At 57.8% G+C, this 18,096-nt stretch overlaps 1 protein-coding gene across 1 annotated transcript in view; it reads left to right on the top strand.

The window, feature by feature from the left end:
* Window positions 14,863–18,096, top strand: part of TAF4 (TATA-box binding protein associated factor 4) — a 64,144-nt gene continuing 60,910 nt past the window's right edge. Inside the window, 3 exon segments of the mRNA XM_003360050.4 lie at window positions 14,863–15,226; window positions 15,229–15,633; window positions 15,636–16,212. Coding sequence (XP_003360098.4) covers window positions 14,936–15,226; window positions 15,229–15,633; window positions 15,636–16,212 — 1,273 coding nt within the window. The 5' untranslated portion in view covers window positions 14,863–14,935.

Below are 18,096 nucleotides of genomic sequence, written 5' to 3'. Positions count from 1 at the left end.
TCGCGGGGGCTGCTCTGCACGGGGCCCCGCTTTTCTCCTCTCAGCCACGTTGCTCGTGAGACACAGGCCTGCAGCCGGGTCCCCAGATCTCACTGCTCCGGATCTTCAGGCCCGTCCTCACCATCCAGGTCCTGACACACAGGTCATGGGACGGTTTTTGGTTTCGCAGTGTATGTAAAAGTTCCGCTTGCTGGAGTTCTGTGGTGCAGCGAATTAAGGATCCAGCATCGTCTCTGCAATGGCTCGGGTTTGATCCCCGGCCTGAGAACTTCCACATGCTGTAGGTGTGAGCACCCCCCAAAAAAATCCACCAACAAAACAAAACGAAGAAATAAAATAATGCTGTTGGGGCAATGGCGCTGATGGTCTCGCCAAACGTGGGGCTGCCACAGGACGTCCACGTGCACAAACATGCAATTTTTTCGTCCCACGAAGCGTAGCGAAACGAGGTGTGTTTGCTCTTCTCATCTTTGCAGAGAAGAGCAAAGCCCATCAGCTAACATCTTGAAGGAGCCCTCGGAGGAGAAAGGACAGCAGCGGAAGTTCACAGCTGCTGAGTGTGTGCGCGGCGTCGTGCTGAGCCATTTACGCACACATGTCTGATGGGCTTCAAGTGCTTTCTCCTCATGCGACATGCTGAGTTTGGGGTTGAAAAGCACTTTGGTTTTTTTCTTTCTTTTTTGGGCCACACCCACAGCATGTGGAGGTTCCCAGTCTAAGGGTCTAATCAGAGCTACAGCTGCCGGCCTACACCACAGCCACAGCCAGCGGGATCCGAGCCACGTCTGCAACCTACACCACAGCTCATGGCAACTCGGGATCCTTAACCCGCTGGGCAAGGCCAGGGATTGAACCCGCAACCTCATGGTTCCTAGTTGGATTCGTTAACCACTGCGCCACGACGGGAACTCCTGGATTCATTTCTGCTGTGCCACAACAGGAACTCCCTATGTTCTGGAAAATTTTAAATAACCATTTTAATTGTTTCTCAAACATCTGGCAGAATTTCCCTCTAAAACCTGGGTCTGGTGCTTTGAGGGCTGCTAACGTTTTGTCACCTGGCTCTCTATCCGTCCAGAGCAGTGATTCACAATTGGGAGTCATTTAAATTGGACCGAAGAGTGGTTTGCCGCCCTCTGGAGCGAGCGCTACATGATCCCGTTGCCTGGACAGGGGGCGAGGACAGGGCAGTTCAGAACCATGCCCAGCATCCTACTAGAGCCAGGTGCAAACCGGGATGGGGTGGCCTTGGCCTCCAGCGTGCCTCCCCAAATACTCGCAGAGTGAACGAACCAACCCTCCCTGCCTGCCTGCCTGTCATCACAGAGCAGCCAAGTGGGACGGTCTCAGAGAAGCAGATGCTTCGAAGAGTGAGGCTCCAAAGGGTTCCCAGGGGACTTCTGGAGTCCGGGGGGAGGGCCACGCAAGGCCTCAGACCACAGCCTCGCTTGGCGGCTGACTGCGGCACTCCCTGAGATCTGGGGTGGACCCCAAGAGCCAATGGCAGGGGGCTGTCAGCCCAGCTCTTGTGTTGGGCAGAGCGTCTCTCTTTTTTTCATTAATTCATTAATTAACTTTTGGCCACAGCGTCTTGATGTGGGATCTCAATTCCCAGACCAGGGGCTAAGCCTGGACCACAGCGGTGAAGGCGCAGAATCCTAACAACTAGCCTACCAGGGAACTCCCATGGAGTCACTTTTGGCAGGGAGTTCCCTGGGACACACGTGCCCCGTCCCCGTGCCCACGGTTCCCCTCCCTTGCATGTGGGGGGGGACCCCAGCCCGTCATCCTGGGGGAGACAGAAGGAGGTCCACGGACGTACCTCCCCAGTTGGTGCCGCTGGTCTCGGGCCTCCACTGTCCAGCCTGCTCCCCTCCTCAGCTGTCACCTGCAGGTCCCAGGGACCTTCCTGGGGGTGTGACCCACACCCTCGGTCCTGAAGGTCTGAGCCCCGTTGCTGTTCCTTCTTAGACCAGGGGAGCTGCTCAGTCCAGTCACGGCGACAGCCATGCAGGGAGCACCCGGGCACCAACCCCGCAGGCACCCCTCCCCGCTTCTGCTGCCCATGCCCGCTGAGCCCTGCTGCTCCTCTGAGAGGCAGCCCCTTTCCTCCAGAACTGTCCCAGCTGTGTTGTGACTTAATTCTGGTTACAGGCATGGAGGCTGGTAAGGGGGAGGGGACGGTATGGGGACAGACACCTGCTGTCTCTTGGGGGCAGAATTCTGCATGGCTTCCCTGGGGCGGGGGGCGGGGGGGGGAGGCTGGCTCTCCCTGCTGCAGGCTCAGGCGGTGAAAGTTCTCTGAAGGAGTCCTTGCCCCCTGGGGGTCCTGGGGTCCCAACCAGGCTCCTGACGTTGTTGCCGCCACTGTCCTGCCCCCAGCTGAGCGCTCAGGCGTCTGTGACGTTCAGCCATTCGGGCTCTCAAGTCTGAATTTGAACTTGGGTTTTCCTTGCGCTTCTGCCAGACCGGAGGCTTTCCTTGAAGCTGCTGATGAGACTTGTTGGCTCTCACACTTAGTTTTCGATTGTCTAATTGCTCTCAGCTTGTCATTAGCTTCTCTAAGTCAATGCAACGTAGTTAACAACCCTCCGGCCCCATTATCTCCTCCCGCCTCCGCTTTGCAAACAAGGGAATCCGCTGGAATCAGCCCTGCTGGGCGGGCTGCCGGCCAGAGCTGCCTTTCCACCAGCTCCTTCCAAGAGTCCCCCAGGGAAAGTGCTGGCAGTTGCGCCTCGGGCCAGGGACGGCCTTCTCCTCCCTGACGTGGTGGCGAGTGATCCAGTCTGCGAATCCTCACTGCCTGCTTCCCCGGCCCAACCTCCCCCTCTCTCATCCCCCCGACTCTTCTCCAGGAAGTAGAAGCTGAGCTGGAGCTCAGGAGGCAAAGGCTCCTCCGAGAAACACCTGCAGGAGGGAAAGAGGAGGCCACAGGACTGGGTAGGAGGGATGGCAATATGCCCACCTGGTGGGCAGCTCCACGCTCACCACCCTCGGAGGGGTCCCACAGGGAGAAGAGGTTGCTGTCCACCGGAGGAGGGTGTCACCTGGGCTCCAAGCCGCCAGCTGGAGGCTGCCTGGACCCCCTGCTCCTTGCGGCTGGGCAGTGGCGCATCCCTGCATCTGCGCAGAGTGTCAGTGCTTGTGGAGCCTGCCCTTCTGGGACAGCCCTCGGCACCTTCACTTCGGCCGATTTGGGCAGAGTGACACCCGCCTCTGGGAGACTCTCGCCTGGTTCCCGCCTCCTCTGAGCACATGGGTCCCGCCCAGACGCCGAGCAGCGGTCCTGTCCTTATTGGTCTTTTGTGTTATCTCCTTTGGAGAATGTCTATTCAAACCCTTTGCCCATTATTGCTATTATTTTTAAAATTTCTTTTTTTGTTGTTTTCTTTTTAGGGCTGCACCTGTGGCTTATGGAAGATCCCAGGCTGGGAGTTGAATCAGAGCTGCAGCTGCCAGCCTGCACCCCAGCCACAGCCACGCCAGATCCGAGCCACATCTATGACCATAGCCTGTGGCAGTGCCGGATCCTTAACCCACTGAGAGAGGCTAGGGATCCACCTGCTTCCTCATGGATACGAGTCGGATTCTTAACCCCCTGAGCCACAACAGGAACTCCCCTCTCCCCATTTTTAAATTATATTATTTGTCCACCAAAGAAACCTTGATGTTGTCTTTTGGAGCATAGAAATTTTAATTTTTTTTCTTTTGGCCAAGCCCAAGGCATATAGAAGTTCCCGGGCCAGGGATTGAACTTGTGCCACAGTGGTGACAACACTGGATCCTTAACCACTAGGCCACCAGGGAACTCACAGAAGTTTTAAATTTTTTTTTTTTTTTTTGGTCTTTTTGCCTTTTCTAGGGCTGCTCCCGTGGCATATGGAGGTTCCCAGGCTAGGAGTCTAATTGGAGCAGTAGCTGCCAGCCTACACCAGAGTCACAGCAAAGTGGGATCCGAGCCACATCTGCGACCTTCACCAGAGCTCACGGCAGCGCGGATCCTTAACCCACTGAGCAAGGCCAGGGATTGAGCCCCCAACCTCATGGTTCCTAGTCGGATTCGTTAACCACTGAGTCACGACGGGAACTCCTGAAGTTTTAAATTTTGATGATGTCTAATTTGTATTTTTTGCTGATGTTGTTTGTGATTTAGGTGTCATATCAAAAAAGCTATCACCTGAGTTCTCCTGTGGCACAGCTGGTTAAGGATCCAGTGTTGGCACTGAAGTGGTTCTGGTTGCTGCTGTGGTGCAGGTTTGATCCCTGGTCCGGGAACTTCCACAGGCCAAGGACATGGCCAAAAAATAAAAATAAAAAAAAGTCGTCCCCAGTCCAAGGTCTATATGAGGTTTTCTTCTGAGAGTTTTACAGTTTTTGCCCTCATATTTAGGTCTTTGGCCAGTTCTGAGTGAACTTTGTGTCTAGTGTGAGATGGGGTCTTGCTTCCTTCCTTTGCCAATGGGTGTCCAGGTTTCCCCGCACATTTGTTGGGGAAAACAAAACAAGAAAACAACTCTCCTTTCCCCAGTGAATCATCACGGCGCCGTCTCAGAAATCCTTTGCCCACGCGTGTCAGGGTCACTCCCGGGCTCTCTACAAATCTCTCCACATGCCAATTCCACTCTGCCCATTTGTGTTTTGTTGGCCCCACCCTGTGCGAGTTCCTGGGCCAGGGATGGAACCCAGGCCGCAGCCGTGGCCCAAACTGACTGACAAGGCCGAGCCCTGTTTTCTTTTTCTTTTTCTTTTTAGGGCCGCACCTGCGGCACACGGAGGTTCCCAGGCCAGGGGCTGCACTGGAGCTGCAGCTGCCGGCCTGCACCACAGCCACAGCCATGTGGCATCCGAGCCACGTCGGAGACCTCCGCAGCAGCTCGTGACAACACAAGGTCCTTAAGCCACTGAGCGAGGCCAGGGACTGAACCTGCGTATTCATGGAGACTAGTTTTAACCCACTGGGCCATCCTCCTTTCATTTCTCTCTCTGCTCTGTGGCTGGGACTCCAAAACTACGTGGAGTAAAAGGGGCAAGAGTGGGCATCCCTGTGTCACGCCTCATCTCATAGAGGGAATATGCTCCCAGTTTTTCTCCACTGGGTACCATTTAGCTGCTGGCTTCTCATATGTGGCTTTTATACACTGAGGTCTGTTCCCTCTAGGCCCACTTTCTGGAGAGTTTTTTCTTTCTTTGTTTGTTTGTTTTGTCTGTCCTAGGGCCACACCTGCAGCATACGGAGGTTCTCAGACTAGGGGTCGAATTGGAGCCACACCGGCCGGCCTACACCACAGCCACAGCAACGCCGGATCCCTAACCCACTGAGCAAGGCCCTGTTGTGGCATAGTGGAAACAAATCTGACTAGGAACCAAGAGGTCACTGGTTTGATCCCTGGCCTTGCTCAGTGGGTTAAGGATCTGGCGTTGCTGTGAGCTGTGGTGTGGGCTGGCAGTTGTAGCTCTGATTCAACCCCTAGGCTGGGAACCTCCATATGCCGTGGGTGTGGCCCTGAAAAGACCAAAAAAAAAAAAAAATTTTCCTGCATCTACTGAGATGATTATGCTGTTTTATTCTTCGATTTGTTCATGTGGTGTGTCCCACGGATTGATTTGTGGATATTGCAAAATCCTTGCATCCCACGTGATAATGGTGTATGATCCTTTTAATCTATTGTTGGATTCAACTTGCTATTATCTTGTTGAGGGTTTTTGTGTGTTTTGCTGGGATTAATATCTACACGTGACTCTGTATCAGATAGATAACCAGCGAGGACCTGCTGTATAGCACAGGGAACTCTACTCAGAATTTTGTGATAACATGTAAGGGGAAAGAATCTGAAAAAGAATCTATGTATATCTATATATATAGAGAGATATACATGTATAAACATACACATATAATTGAACCCCTGTGCTATACACATGAAACTAACACGACATTGCAAATCAACTATACTTCAATAAAAAATAAACAATGACAAGGCATCAGAAAATTGTATTTATATGGTTATTATTGAGTCTTTTTTTTTTTTCTTTTTACAGCATCCCCTGAGGCATATGGAAGTTCCCAGGCCAGGGGTCAATCTAATCAAAGCTGCAGCTGCCGGCCTGTCATGCCACAGCAGGAATGCCACCTGTTCTGCTTTTCTGTATCTGCTGAGGTTTTGCTTTCTGTATTTAATCCATAACTGTTATCGATTATTTTAATAGGTATCAAGCAAATTCTATTTATTTAAAATTTTTTTGGAGTTCCCGTCATGGCGCAGTGGTTAACGAAACCGACTAGGAACCATGAGTTTGCAGGTTCGATCCCTGGCCTCGCTCAGTGGGTTAAGCATCTGGTGTTGCCGTAAGCTGTGGTGTAGGTCGCAGACGCAGCTCGGATCCCGCTGGCTGTGGCTGTGGTGTAGGTTGGTAGCAAGACCCTTAGCCTGGGAATGTCCAGATGCTGCAGGTGCGGGCCCTAAAAAGCAAAAACAAAACAAAACAAAACAAACAAACAAAAAGACAGAAAGAAAGGAAAAGAAAAAGGATTTGACAAGAGGAGCTTGCTTTCCTGGGGATCCCTGGCAGGAAGTCGGGCAACGTGGCATACGGGCTGTGCGCTCCCACTGTCCGGTCCTGGAGGCAAGTCATTTGGCGTCACTGGGCGCCAGTTTCCTAACCTTAGAGGATGAGGGTCCTGATTTGGGCTTTGCAGCTCAGAAAGCTGAGGATGCCCAGAGCCGGACTTATTTCCTCTCCGACTTTCCCTCCAGTGTGACATTTACCAAAAACTACACACAACACGCTCTCACCAACCAAACACACCACTTAATGCCGGTGAATGAAAAGGCGGGTGAACCAGTTCCTACTCTCACAGCAGCTGCCCCTCCTCCTTGCCAACTGGGGACTGTTGGTCCTTTGGAATTTGGTCTTTCTGGCGGGTCTGCAGTGGTTCACTTTGCATTTTCCTGGTGACCCATGAGGCTGGGTGCCTTTCACACCCCGACCGTCCTCTCTATCCATCACAGTGACATACCTGCTTTTCCTCGCCATTCTTTTTTTTTTTCTTTTCTGGCCACCCCACGGCACATGGAGTTTCCGCGCCAGGGATTAGATCTGAGCCATACGCTGCTGCTGCAGCACCGCCAGATCCTTTAAGCTGCTGCACCAGGTTGGGGATCAAACCTTTGTCTCTGGAGAGACACTGCTGATCCCATTGCGCCTCAGAGAGAATTCCTAACGGTGTCCTTTTTTTTTGCTTTCTAGGGCCACACCTGAGGCATATGGAAGTTCCCAGGCTAGGGGTCGAATTGGAGCTACACCACAGCCGCAGAAACACCAGATCTGAGCCGCATCTGCGACCTACACCACAGCTCACCACAACGCCATAGCCTTAACCCACTGAGTGAGACCAGGGATCGAATCTGCGTCCTCCTGGATACTAGTCGGGTTCGTAACCCGCTGAGCCATAACAGGAACTCCCTTAATGGTGTCTTTTAATGACAAGTTCTTAATGTAGTCCAGTTTGTCAATTTTTTTCCCTTATGGAAAGGTTTAGCAGTTTTTGTGCTTATTTAAAAAAATCTTTACCGGCGCCGAGATTATAAACATGTTTCTTTCTACACATTTATTAATTTATCTTTTACTTTTAGGTCTTCGATCAGCTGGAGTTTGTTTTCTGTGTGGTGTGAGGTTTGGGTCAAGATTTATGTGTCACCCTTTGGGTGGCCAGTTGGTCCAAAAGACCATTCTCCGCCCACGGCAGGGTACTGTCCGTTTTGTTACACATAAGTTGCGTGTGTGTATCCGAGTCTTTTCAGACTCTCATTTATCTGTTCTTTTCCCAACATCCATTTACTATCAGTCATGATATCTGGTAGTGTAAGGTCCCACAGCGTTGTGCCTGTGACTTTTTTTTTTTTTTTTGGCTCTACCTGAGGCCTGTGGAAGTTTCCAGGCCAAGGATCGAACCAGAGGCACAGCACTAACAGCAGAGCGTGAGCCCACTAGTCCACCAGAGCACTTGTCTGCTGCGATTTTTAAAAAACCCTTTCATTTTTTCTTTTCCTTTTTACAGCTGCACCTGCGGCATGTGGCAGTTCCCGAGCTAGAGCTCAAATCAGAGCTGCAGCTGCCGGCCTACGCGACAGCCACAGCCACTCGGGATCTGAGTCACATCTGCAACCTATGCTGCAGCTTGTGGCAACACCGGATCCTTAACCTACTGATCAAGGGCAGGAATTGAACCCGCATCCTCATGGACACTCCGTGGGGTTCTTAACCTGATGAGCCACAATGGGAATTCCAGCCTTTCAACTTGTTAAAAGTATGTTTTCTTCTTTTCTTTTTTTTTTTTTTTTTTTGGTCTTTTCGAGGGCCACTCCCACGGCATATGGAGGTTCCCAGGCTAGGGGTCCAGTCGGAGCTGTAGCTGCCGGCCCACACCACAGCCACAGCAACGCGGGATCCGAGCCGCATCTGCGACCTACACCACAGCTCATGGCAACACCGGATCCTCAACCCACTGAGCAAGGCCAGGGATCGAACCTGCAACCTCATGGTTCCTAGTCGGATCCGTTAATCGCTGAGCCATGACGGGAACTCCTAAAAGTATGTTTTTCTGGGAGTTCCCATTGTGGCTCAGCAGTAACAAATCCAGCTGGCATCCATGAGCACTCAGCTTGGATCTCTGGCCTCCCGTAGCGGGTTAAGGATCCAGCATTGCCGTGAGCTGTGACGTAGGTTGCAGATGCGGCTTGGACTGGAGTTGCTGTGGCTGCGGTGTGGGCCGGCGGCTGCAGCTCCTGTTTGATATCCCTATGCTGCAGGTGCGGCCCTGAAAAGCAAGGAAAAGGTTTATTTTTCTTTTCATGAGTGATTAAACTGACGGTGGTTACTTTAATATCTTTTTTGCTCGTTCCATCATCTGGGTCATACCGGGGTCAATTGCCATTACTTTTTAATTTATTTATGTATTTTGGAGAATGGCTAGAGCTCGCCTTTCGTTGTTTGTTTAGGGGTCTCGGACGGCATCCTGAACACTTGTGTTGTTTTGTTCTCTACATCCACTCTAGGAGTTTTGAGTTTTGATTTTAACACCTCCGTGTGCTGGCACCTGGCAGAGGACTTGCCAGGACTCAGATAGCAAATGCCATCCCTTGGACAGTAGTGTTCTTTTATTTTATTTTATTTTTTGCTTTTTAGGGCCACTCCCGTGCCATATGGAGGTTCCCAGGCTAAGGGTCAAATCAGAACTGCAGCTGCCAGACTATGCCACAGCTCACGGCAATGCCAGATCCTTAACCCACTGAGCAAGGCCAGGGATTGAACCTGAGTCCTCATGGATACTAGTCGGGGGTCATAACCCGTTGAACCACAGTGGGAACGCCTCTGTTCTTTTATTCTTAACCAAGTTGTTCGGAGTCTGCCCTGTGCCTGGGCTCCAATGTCACTGGGAGACATAGGCCCAGGTTATAAATAGAATTTGGGTCTCCCATTCTCTCACTGCTTCCCTTCTGGGATGCCCCAGTTTTTTCCAGGTGTCATTGCCCCAACTCCATCTCCGGGCTCGTCCAACTGCAGGCCTGTCCTTCGGCTAGAACCTGGGACAGCAGGAAGCTCACCGTCTGAACCCTTCTTCCAAGTGCCCACTCCTCTCCAGCATCTTCCTGTGCTCACACTGATGACTCTAAGCCCCTTGTTTTGTATTTTGTCCAGAGTTCATAGTACCGTCCAAGGGAGGTTAGTTCAATAGGAGTTTACAGCTTGGAAACGGAAGCCTAGCTTGTCCATTTCTATGAAAAAATCGTGCCTGGGATCTTAAAACCCACTGGTGTTGAATGTGTACATTGCATTGAGGAGAAATGACATGTTCACAATACTGAGTCTCCTAACCCATTTTTTTTTTTTCGCTGCACCCGTGGCATGTGAAAGTTCCCAGGTAAGGGGTGGAACCCGAGCCATAGTGGAAACCAGAGTCACAGCAGTGACAATGCCAGGTCTTTAACCTGCTAGCCACTAGGGAACTCCAGTATTTGCTCTTTTTTATGCTCTTATAAATGGTGTCATTGGAAAAGTTGAATTTTTTCATTGGTAACTGACATTCAGTGGGCCCTAATAGCTGTATATACACCCCATCAGTCACTGCTTACCGAATGAACCTTCCCAACGGCAAAACCTATAATTTGCTGCCTCTCCCAGAGCACCTGCAATGCAGCTAAAGGTTTCAAGAAGGTGGGTTTTCAGGGGTTGGGGCTTGGGTTTTATAAACCAAGCATTTGAGCTGAATGAGGGGCAAGGTATGCTGGAGGTTAATTAACCAAAGAAAGAAGCAATTCTCAGAACCCACCCAGATGTGCCCGTGTTTAGAAGTAGAGCCTGGTGGTGTGCGGGTTTCCAGGTGGAAGGGGACTCAAGACGCCCCCAGGCTCCTGTCACGTGAAGGCAAGACTTACTTTCCTTTGCTTTGCAGGGCTGCACCTGCGGCATATGGAAGTTCCCAGGCTAGGGGTCGAATCAGAGCGGCAGCTGCTGGCCTACACCACAGCCACAGCCACGCCAGATCTGAGCCTCGTTGAAGCTCACAGCAACGCCAGATCCTTAACCCACTGAGCGAGGCCAGGGAATTGAACCTGTGTCCCATGGATACCAGTCGGGTTCATTACTGCTGAGCCACAGAGGGAACTCCAGTAAGACCGTTTTAGCAGGGAGGGTCGGCTGGCAAAGGAGACATCACAGGAAGGCTGACCTGTCCAGGGATTTTTGGAGAGGGAAGTTCCTGCCGGAACTCTGATACAGTCTCCTCTCTGGGTTGAGTAGACTCCATCCACAGTGGCTGTAATTAGCCTTCCATGGGCGTCGGCCAAGACGGGGCTCTAAAGGAATGTGTTGAGAGTTGGTGGAGAGGCCCCCTCCAGGAGATCCAGCCCCGCTGCAGAGGCGGCAGGCCTGACTCTGACTATAGCTTAGGAGTGGACATCTGACCCGTGGTGCTCAAGGGCTGTGTAGATGGGGGCTGCGTGGACAGCAGCCTGGAAAGAGCGGCACCAGGCCTACGGCTTTAGGGTTGGAGTCCTGGGTTTTCGTCTCCAGTAGGAGAGACCTTGGGCCAAGGACGGGATCTTCCCGAGCGTCAGTTCCCTCATCTGCAGCACAGGCTCAGCGGGGGCAGAGGGAGCACCGGGTGGGTCAGTTTGGTTATGACTGGTGCCACCCGGGCAGATGACAGCACCGACAAACCGGGCATGTGGGGTACTGGGGTGAATGATGTCCCCAAGTTCACGTCCACCTAGACCCGCACGTGACGTTATTTGGAAAAAGAGTCTTTGTGCATGTAGTTAGTTAAGGAACTTGAGATTAAGTCACTTTGGATTTAGGGTTTACCCTAAATCCAAAAGGACCCAGGGAGGAGGCTGAGGCCCTGTGACTACAGAGGCAGAGTCGGGAGGCATGCCTGGGGCGCCAGATGCTGGAAGAGGCAGGAACGGCTCCTCGCCTCGAGCCTCCAGAGGTGTGTGACAGTGCCAATACCTTGACTGTGGGCTTTTGGTTTCTGGAACCGTGCCAATAACGTTTTTTTTTTTTGCTTTTTAGGGTCGCACCCACAGCATAAGGAAGCTGTCAGGCTAGGGGTCCAACCCAAGCTAGAGCTGCCCGCCTACACCAGAGCCACAGCAACGCAGGATCCGAGCCATGTCTGCAACCTACACCACAGCTCACGGCAATGCCGGATCCCCGACCCACTAATCAAGGCCAGGGATCGAACGTGCATCCTCGTGGATTCTAGTCAGATTGATTCCCGATGAGCCAAAAGGGGAACTCCCGCCAATACACTTTCTGTTATTTCAACCCCGTTAGTGGTGACGTTATGACCCGCCTAACAAGCCAATGAACCTGCCTTTACGAAGGTTCTGCCTTCCTGATCTTGCCCTCTGGGATGAGGACCCAAACTTGACCCTGCACACACAGCCCAGTCTGCAGCGCTGGGGCAGGGGGCCGGGTGAATAAGACTGGGGACAGGGCAGGGCCACCAGCTGACAGTCTTTTTTGGAAATTCTTTTATTATGAAGATTTCTGGGAGACAACAAAAGCATCGGTGACATAACAAACATTGAGTAGCTTTCACATAGCCAGAGCAACACTGAAATCGACCCGTGGTTTATCCTTATTCTTTATTAGTACTATCGGCCGCCCCGCAGCATATGCAATTCTTGGGCCAGGGAACTGATAGGAGCCGCAGTCGAGACCTAAGCCGAGGTTGTGGGCAACGCCGGATCCTCAACCCACGGAGCCCGGCCGGGAAGTGGAAACTGCGTCCCAGCGCGCTCCCCAGACACCGCGGATCCACGTTGCATCACGGCAGGAACACAGCAGGTTATGTTTATGGGAGCGTCTGATGCCGTCTCTATTCTATTGAAAACATACCCTGCTTAATAAGCCTAAACGTCCCTCACAGCTCCCGGTGCTGCACATTCGCACGGCTGCAGGTGGCGAGGCGGCCCTGTCCGGGGTTCTGCGCTCTGCGCGCGGTACGGCAAACATTTTTCTGTGTTAAAACCCGGGGCTTATATTTACGCTCATTTCGAGTCCCTGTTTTCTTTTCATGCTGGGTGGGATTTTTGTTTCAAGCGGCAAAAGTCGCAGCTGCTTGTGGAAAGAAGTAAAACCACTCGGAGACGTTCAAAGAAAATGCTCCACGTCCCCAGGGAACCCAAGGTTAACAGTTTGGCAGCACGTCCCCGCCCCCCACCAGGAGGAGGGGAGGAGCCACGTGGCTTCCGCCCCCGCCCCCCCCCCCCCAGGGCGAGCCTTGCTGCGGCCACCCGCGGGGAGCCGTCTCAGCTGTCTGCAGCTCCCACCTTCCTGAGGGGGGGTAGGGGGGCACCGAAGCCCTGGAAGGGGCGCTGGGGACCGGCGGCGCACCGTCGCCTCACCTCCTACACTTCCTGCTGGCCTGGAGGGTGCCCCGGAGGCCTCTGGGGGTGATGTCACAGCCGCGCGGGGTGGCGCACGCTGAGCCCCGCCCGCGGAGGCCGGTGGCGGGGGACGCACTCACGGGGCGAGGCGGGCGGGCGGGGGGGCCCTGGCAGGCCTCCGGAGAAGGCCGTGGGGAAACAGGCGTGGCCGGAGATGGCACCACCAGCCCCCTTGGCTGAAAAGCTCAGTGGCTGGAGGGGCGGACGTGAGGGGCCACCTCGTCCGCAGTCTCACGGCCCTGCCGTCTCGGGCATGCAGTCATCTGCCTGGCGCTACCCCCGATCCCATCTGAGCGCGTAGACGGTTCCCCACTACGCAGGTCGCGCCTGGGGCTGAAGTCAGCCTGCTGACGCTTTTGCTCGGTCTACCTTAACCTTTTTTAAGGGGTTGTCAACACTGGACGATTGCATGATTCAGGAGATTTTGCACATTTCTGCTCTGGTTGGAAAACCAGGCTGTCCGCCCACGCTGGGCTCAAGGCGCAGTGGGGCCGCGAGGTCCCCACCCCAGGTCTGTTCCACTCCTTTCCTTTCCCGTCTTTGGGTACCCAAGCTGGGGTGCAATATCCCGACTTTCCCTCTGCAGGGATTCCCCCTGCTGCGTCCCCCGGGGAAGCCCCTCTCCAGGCTCCACGCCCCACGCTCATTGTCTAGAACCCGCCCCGCGAGCTGGGCCTGCGGGGGCCGGCGGGCTCCTTTGTTCAGGCGGCCAGAAAAGAACCCTTCTGTGTCAACAGCGTCCCTCATTGTGCGGAGGTCTGGGCGACCGCGGCGCGGCCTCGCCCGCAGGAGCCGGAGATGGGAGGCCTTTCTGGGTTTCCCCAAAAAAGCGGAGCAAAAGAAACCACTAGGGATGTCCCAGAATACCATCTTCCGGTGAAAACAAAACACAAAAAACACAGGAGAGAACTTTACCTGAACTCATTTTATAGAGAAGGTGCTCGCACGGTTCTTTTCGACAACTTACTTTGTCAAAAGGACAGAGCGGAAAACAAGGACCCGAGGAGCAGCTCCAGGCGGACGGCTCCCTACAGGAGCTGCGGGTCCTAGCCGGCGCCGCCGTCTCACCCAGTAATTTAGGGCACTCGCGTCCCGGGCCGCGCCGCCGGATGAAGTGAGTCACCCTGGCGCGGCTCCGGCGGCCTTGGGCGCCGCCCCCCGCCCCGCCCCGCCGCCCGAGCAGCGGCCTCACCGCGCGAGACGCCGGGCCTCGGGCAGACCTGGGCGCCAGCCGAGGACGGGCCCGCGCCCGGCCCGCAGCAGTGGCGCCGGCGCTCAGGTCGCCCGGCGGCCCCGGGCCCCGGACCTCGCCCGTGCCCTCCCGAGGCGCCCTGCCCCTGCGAGTCACGGCGGCTGCGCTAAGGGGCACCGGGGTCCGGGGAACACGGCGTCCCCGTTCCCTCGCCTGCCTGGAGCTCCCATCAGCTCCGACCGCAGCCATTTTGGAGCGAGCGGAGACAAAGAGCGAGTCATCGCGGCCGCCGCCCCACCAGGCCCCGGCCGCGGTCCCCGCCCGTTTCATCCTCCCGGCTGTCGGCATGCGGCCCGCCTGGCGGCGGAGACCCCCACAGCCCTACCGGCCCACCGGCGCCGGAGCCCGCCGCCCACTCGCCCTCCGCACCCCAACCGCCCGCCCCGCGCCCCGTCCTCTGCCGCTCGCAGCCATTGGCCGCGCCTTTTAAGCAGGCGCCGCGGCCAATCGCCGGGCGCCGAGCGGCCGGGCGGGGGGGCGCCGCGGCCAATGGCGAGGCGCCGGGCGGCGGGCGGGGGCGGGCGCGCCGCCGCGCCTGCGCAGCGCGCCGCCGCCGCCCTCCCCCCGCCAGGACGCCCGCGCCCCCCGCCCGACCGCCGCCCCCGCCCCGCCCGGCGCGCGCCGCCCCCCGCCCGCCCCCGCGGCCGCCCGCCCGCCCGCCTGCCCGCGCGGAGCCTCCTCCCCGCCCAGCGCCGGCCGAGCGGCGGCGGCGGCGGGCCGAGGAGGAAAGATGGCGGCGGGCTCGGATCTGCTGGACGAGGTCTTCTTCAACAGCGAGGTGGACGAGAAAGTGGTGAGCGACCTGGTGGGCTCGCTCGAGTCGCAGCTGGCGGCCAGCGCGGCCCACCACCACCACCTCGCGCCCCGCGCGCCCGAGGCGCGGGCCGCGGCCGCCGGCGCGCTCGGGAACCATGTCGGAGCCGGAGCCGTGCCGGCCGAGGGCGCGCCCGCAGCGGCGCCGGAGCCGCCCCCCGCAGGTAGAGCGCGGCGCGGCCTGAGCGCGGGCGGCCGCCGGCCGGGCCTGTGTCCTCACCGCGCTGCCCGCTTGTTCCCGCAGGGCCCGCCGCGAAGCTGAACACGCTCGAGGCCGGCGCGGGCGCCGCGGCCGGGGCCGGGGCCGGGCCGGGCGCCGCGGCCGGGGCCTGCGCGCCGGGGGCCGCGGCCGCGCCCGAGCCCGCCGCCAAGCCCGCCGCCCGCAACGGCCCGCCCGGCGGCCCCGGCGCCGCGCAAACTTTGAATGGGAGCGCCGCGCTGGGGAACTCGCTCCGCGCCGCCGCCGCACCTGCTGTCAGCCTGCTCCACAACGGGCCCGCGCCCGCGCCGCCGCCGCCGCCCAAGCCAGCCGCCGCCACTGTCATCCAGACGCCGCCCTTCCTCGGCGCCCCCGCCGCGCCCGCGCCCCGCGCCCCCTCGCCCCCCGCGCCCGCCGTGCCCCCCGCGCCCCCGCGCCCGCCGCCGCCCCGCCGCCGCCGCCGCCCGCCGCCGCCAGCCTGGCCCGGCCGCCCGGCCCCCCGGCCGGACCCCCGGCGGCCGCTCAGAACGGGGGCAGCGCCGCGCCCGCCCCGGCCCCCGCGCCCGCGCCCGCCTCGGCCCCCGCGCCCGCGCCCGCCCCGGCGCCCGCCGCCAACAGTCAGCCCGGCCCCGCCGCCGCGCCCGCGCAGGTGGCCAAGGCCGACTCGCCCAAGACCGCGCTGCAGCCGGCGCCCCCGCCGCCGCAGACCCTGGCGGCCAGCTGCCCGGCCGGCGCGGGGGCCGGCATGATCCTCGGGCCAACTATGCAAGGGGCGCTGCCCGCCGCCGCCGCCGCGGGCCTCCCGCCGCCGGCCCCCGGCACTCCCACCGGGCTGCCCAAGGGCTCGGCCAGCGCGGTGACCCAGAGCCTGCCCAGGACGCCCTCGGTCACCACCGGCGGGATCCGGGCCACGCTGACGCCCACGGTCCTAGCCCCACGCCTGCCGCAGCCGCCGCAGAACCCGACCAACGTCCAGAACTTCCAGCTGCCCCCAGGTGAGTGGCTGCGTTGCCTGCCGGCGGGTGTGTGCCGCCCCAGCTGGGAGTCCAGGAAGTTGCAGGGCTGGCGGGACGCGGGGGGGCACGGGTCTCGCAGTGGCCTGCCGCGAGCGGAGGCACACCTCTGTCCAGGCTCAGGACAGTCCCGGGGTGAGAGAGAGAGTGCGAGCGTGCATGCGATGGGACCTGGGGCAGGGCTGCCAAGCTTCTCTGCCAGGCTCTCGGCCTGGCCAGTGGGACTTTTCCCGGCTTCCCGGCCCCTGTGTGCCGCTGCCCAGTCCCCACAGTGGGGAGCAGTGGCAGCCGGTGCTGCGGGGACAACTCGCTGGGGTCTCACCGGGCCCCTGGCTTTCCCACGCTGGGCCTTTGCCTCTCCTGGTTCCTGGGGTCAGGCATTTGGTCTGTGTCCTTGCTCTACCTTCCTGTGTTTTATCATTCTGGGCTGTGATTGGTTCCCCTGATGATGAGCTAGGGACCCCCCTTTCCTGGCGAGCTCAGCGCAGAGATGCCCCCTCCACGAGGCTGGGCAGGTCTGCCTGGAAAGCTCTGGCTTCCCTTTGGACGCCAGGATGGCAGGGTTCCCAGGGGAGCCTGGAGGAGTCCTGGGGCTCACGCCCTTCCTGGTCGGAGCCCTTGCCTCACGTCTGCTCTGCAGCCGTGCTTCAGCACTTCCCGTAGCCACAGTGTCACTTTTCACAGTGTCCTCCTCCACCGTGTCATCGGGTCACCCCGGTCCTCATCACCTTGGAGTCAGGGTGGGGGGGGCACGTGCCCTGTGATCAGTGGGGCGCGGGGGTGCAGCCGGTGCAGGCGGACAAGGAGCGTCTTCCATCCCACGCTCCATCTCCTGTCCCCTCGGTGTCCCCTTGGGGCTCTTCAGGTTCACTCGCGAAAGGTCCCCGCCGGCCCTCTGCGTCACGCCGCTCTGTGTCGGGATTCCCGGCTCCGTGTTTTCCCTTCCATCCCCGGCTCGCCTGCGTGGACTCTGGAGCGCTCCTCCCCGCGTGTAGTAACATGTGCTGGTGTAGCGGCCGCTGCGGTGGCGCAAGTAGTAGAAACAGCACCTCCTCTGTCTGTGTCCCCTCCTGCACTGGGGTGAGCCCGTGGTCACCTTGCAGGGACTTCAGCGTCTTAGGGGGGAAGGTTTCCCCATCAAAGTGACACGAGGTGCGGAGCGGTGGGGAAGTTGGGCACGAGGAGGAAAGGCTGCAGCTGAGAACTGAGTTTCTGGGGTGATGGTGCCCCCCCCCAGGAGGAGACCACGTCGAATAAGTTACCTGACTGGGTGGGGAGCCCCTTCCGTTCCGTTTGTTCTCAAGTTTGTGGGAGTGATTTATCCAAGGTTCTGTTTTGCTCATTATGTGTATTTTGACCTTTTAGTGGAAAACACGGCTGATCTTTAGTAATGTTTAAAAAAATGGAATTCGTCGTTGTAGCACGTTATGTAAGGTGTCAAAATACTTTTTAGCTACTTATTAAGACGCCCTCCCGGTGGTGCCCCATGCTGCCCTTTTGTTATTGGAAACTGGCGTGAGCTTGTCCGCGAAGGGCCCCAGGCTGGCGCCCTGCCTGGCTTGTGGGGCCGTGACGCCCGGGCTGCTCTGCCTGTCCCCGGGGTGCTTTGGGTTGACGGGATCCCCTTGGTCTGAGCCTTTGCGCAGGTGAAGCCCCCGCTGCCTTTCTTCTTCTGCGGGGAGGCTGCCGTGGGCGGGGAGGGCCCCTCTGCTCTCTTTGTCGTGACTGACCCTGGACTCGCTTTCACCTCCTGTCCCAGCATCTGTGTTCGGGAGGTCTGTGTGACATGTAGGCGACCCCTTGGAAAGGTTGAAAAGCGGTGACTTGGCACGAGTTCCCTTGAGTCTTTGCAGGAGTTCTGTGTAT

The sequence above is a fragment of the Sus scrofa genome, chromosome 17, assembly GCF_000003025.6.
Source record: "Sus scrofa isolate TJ Tabasco breed Duroc chromosome 17, Sscrofa11.1, whole genome shotgun sequence".
NCBI classification, from domain to species: Eukaryota; Metazoa; Chordata; class Mammalia; order Artiodactyla; family Suidae; genus Sus; species Sus scrofa.
The sequence above is the reverse complement of the archived record's forward strand: the minus strand, read 5'-3'. Positions and strand labels throughout refer to the sequence as shown.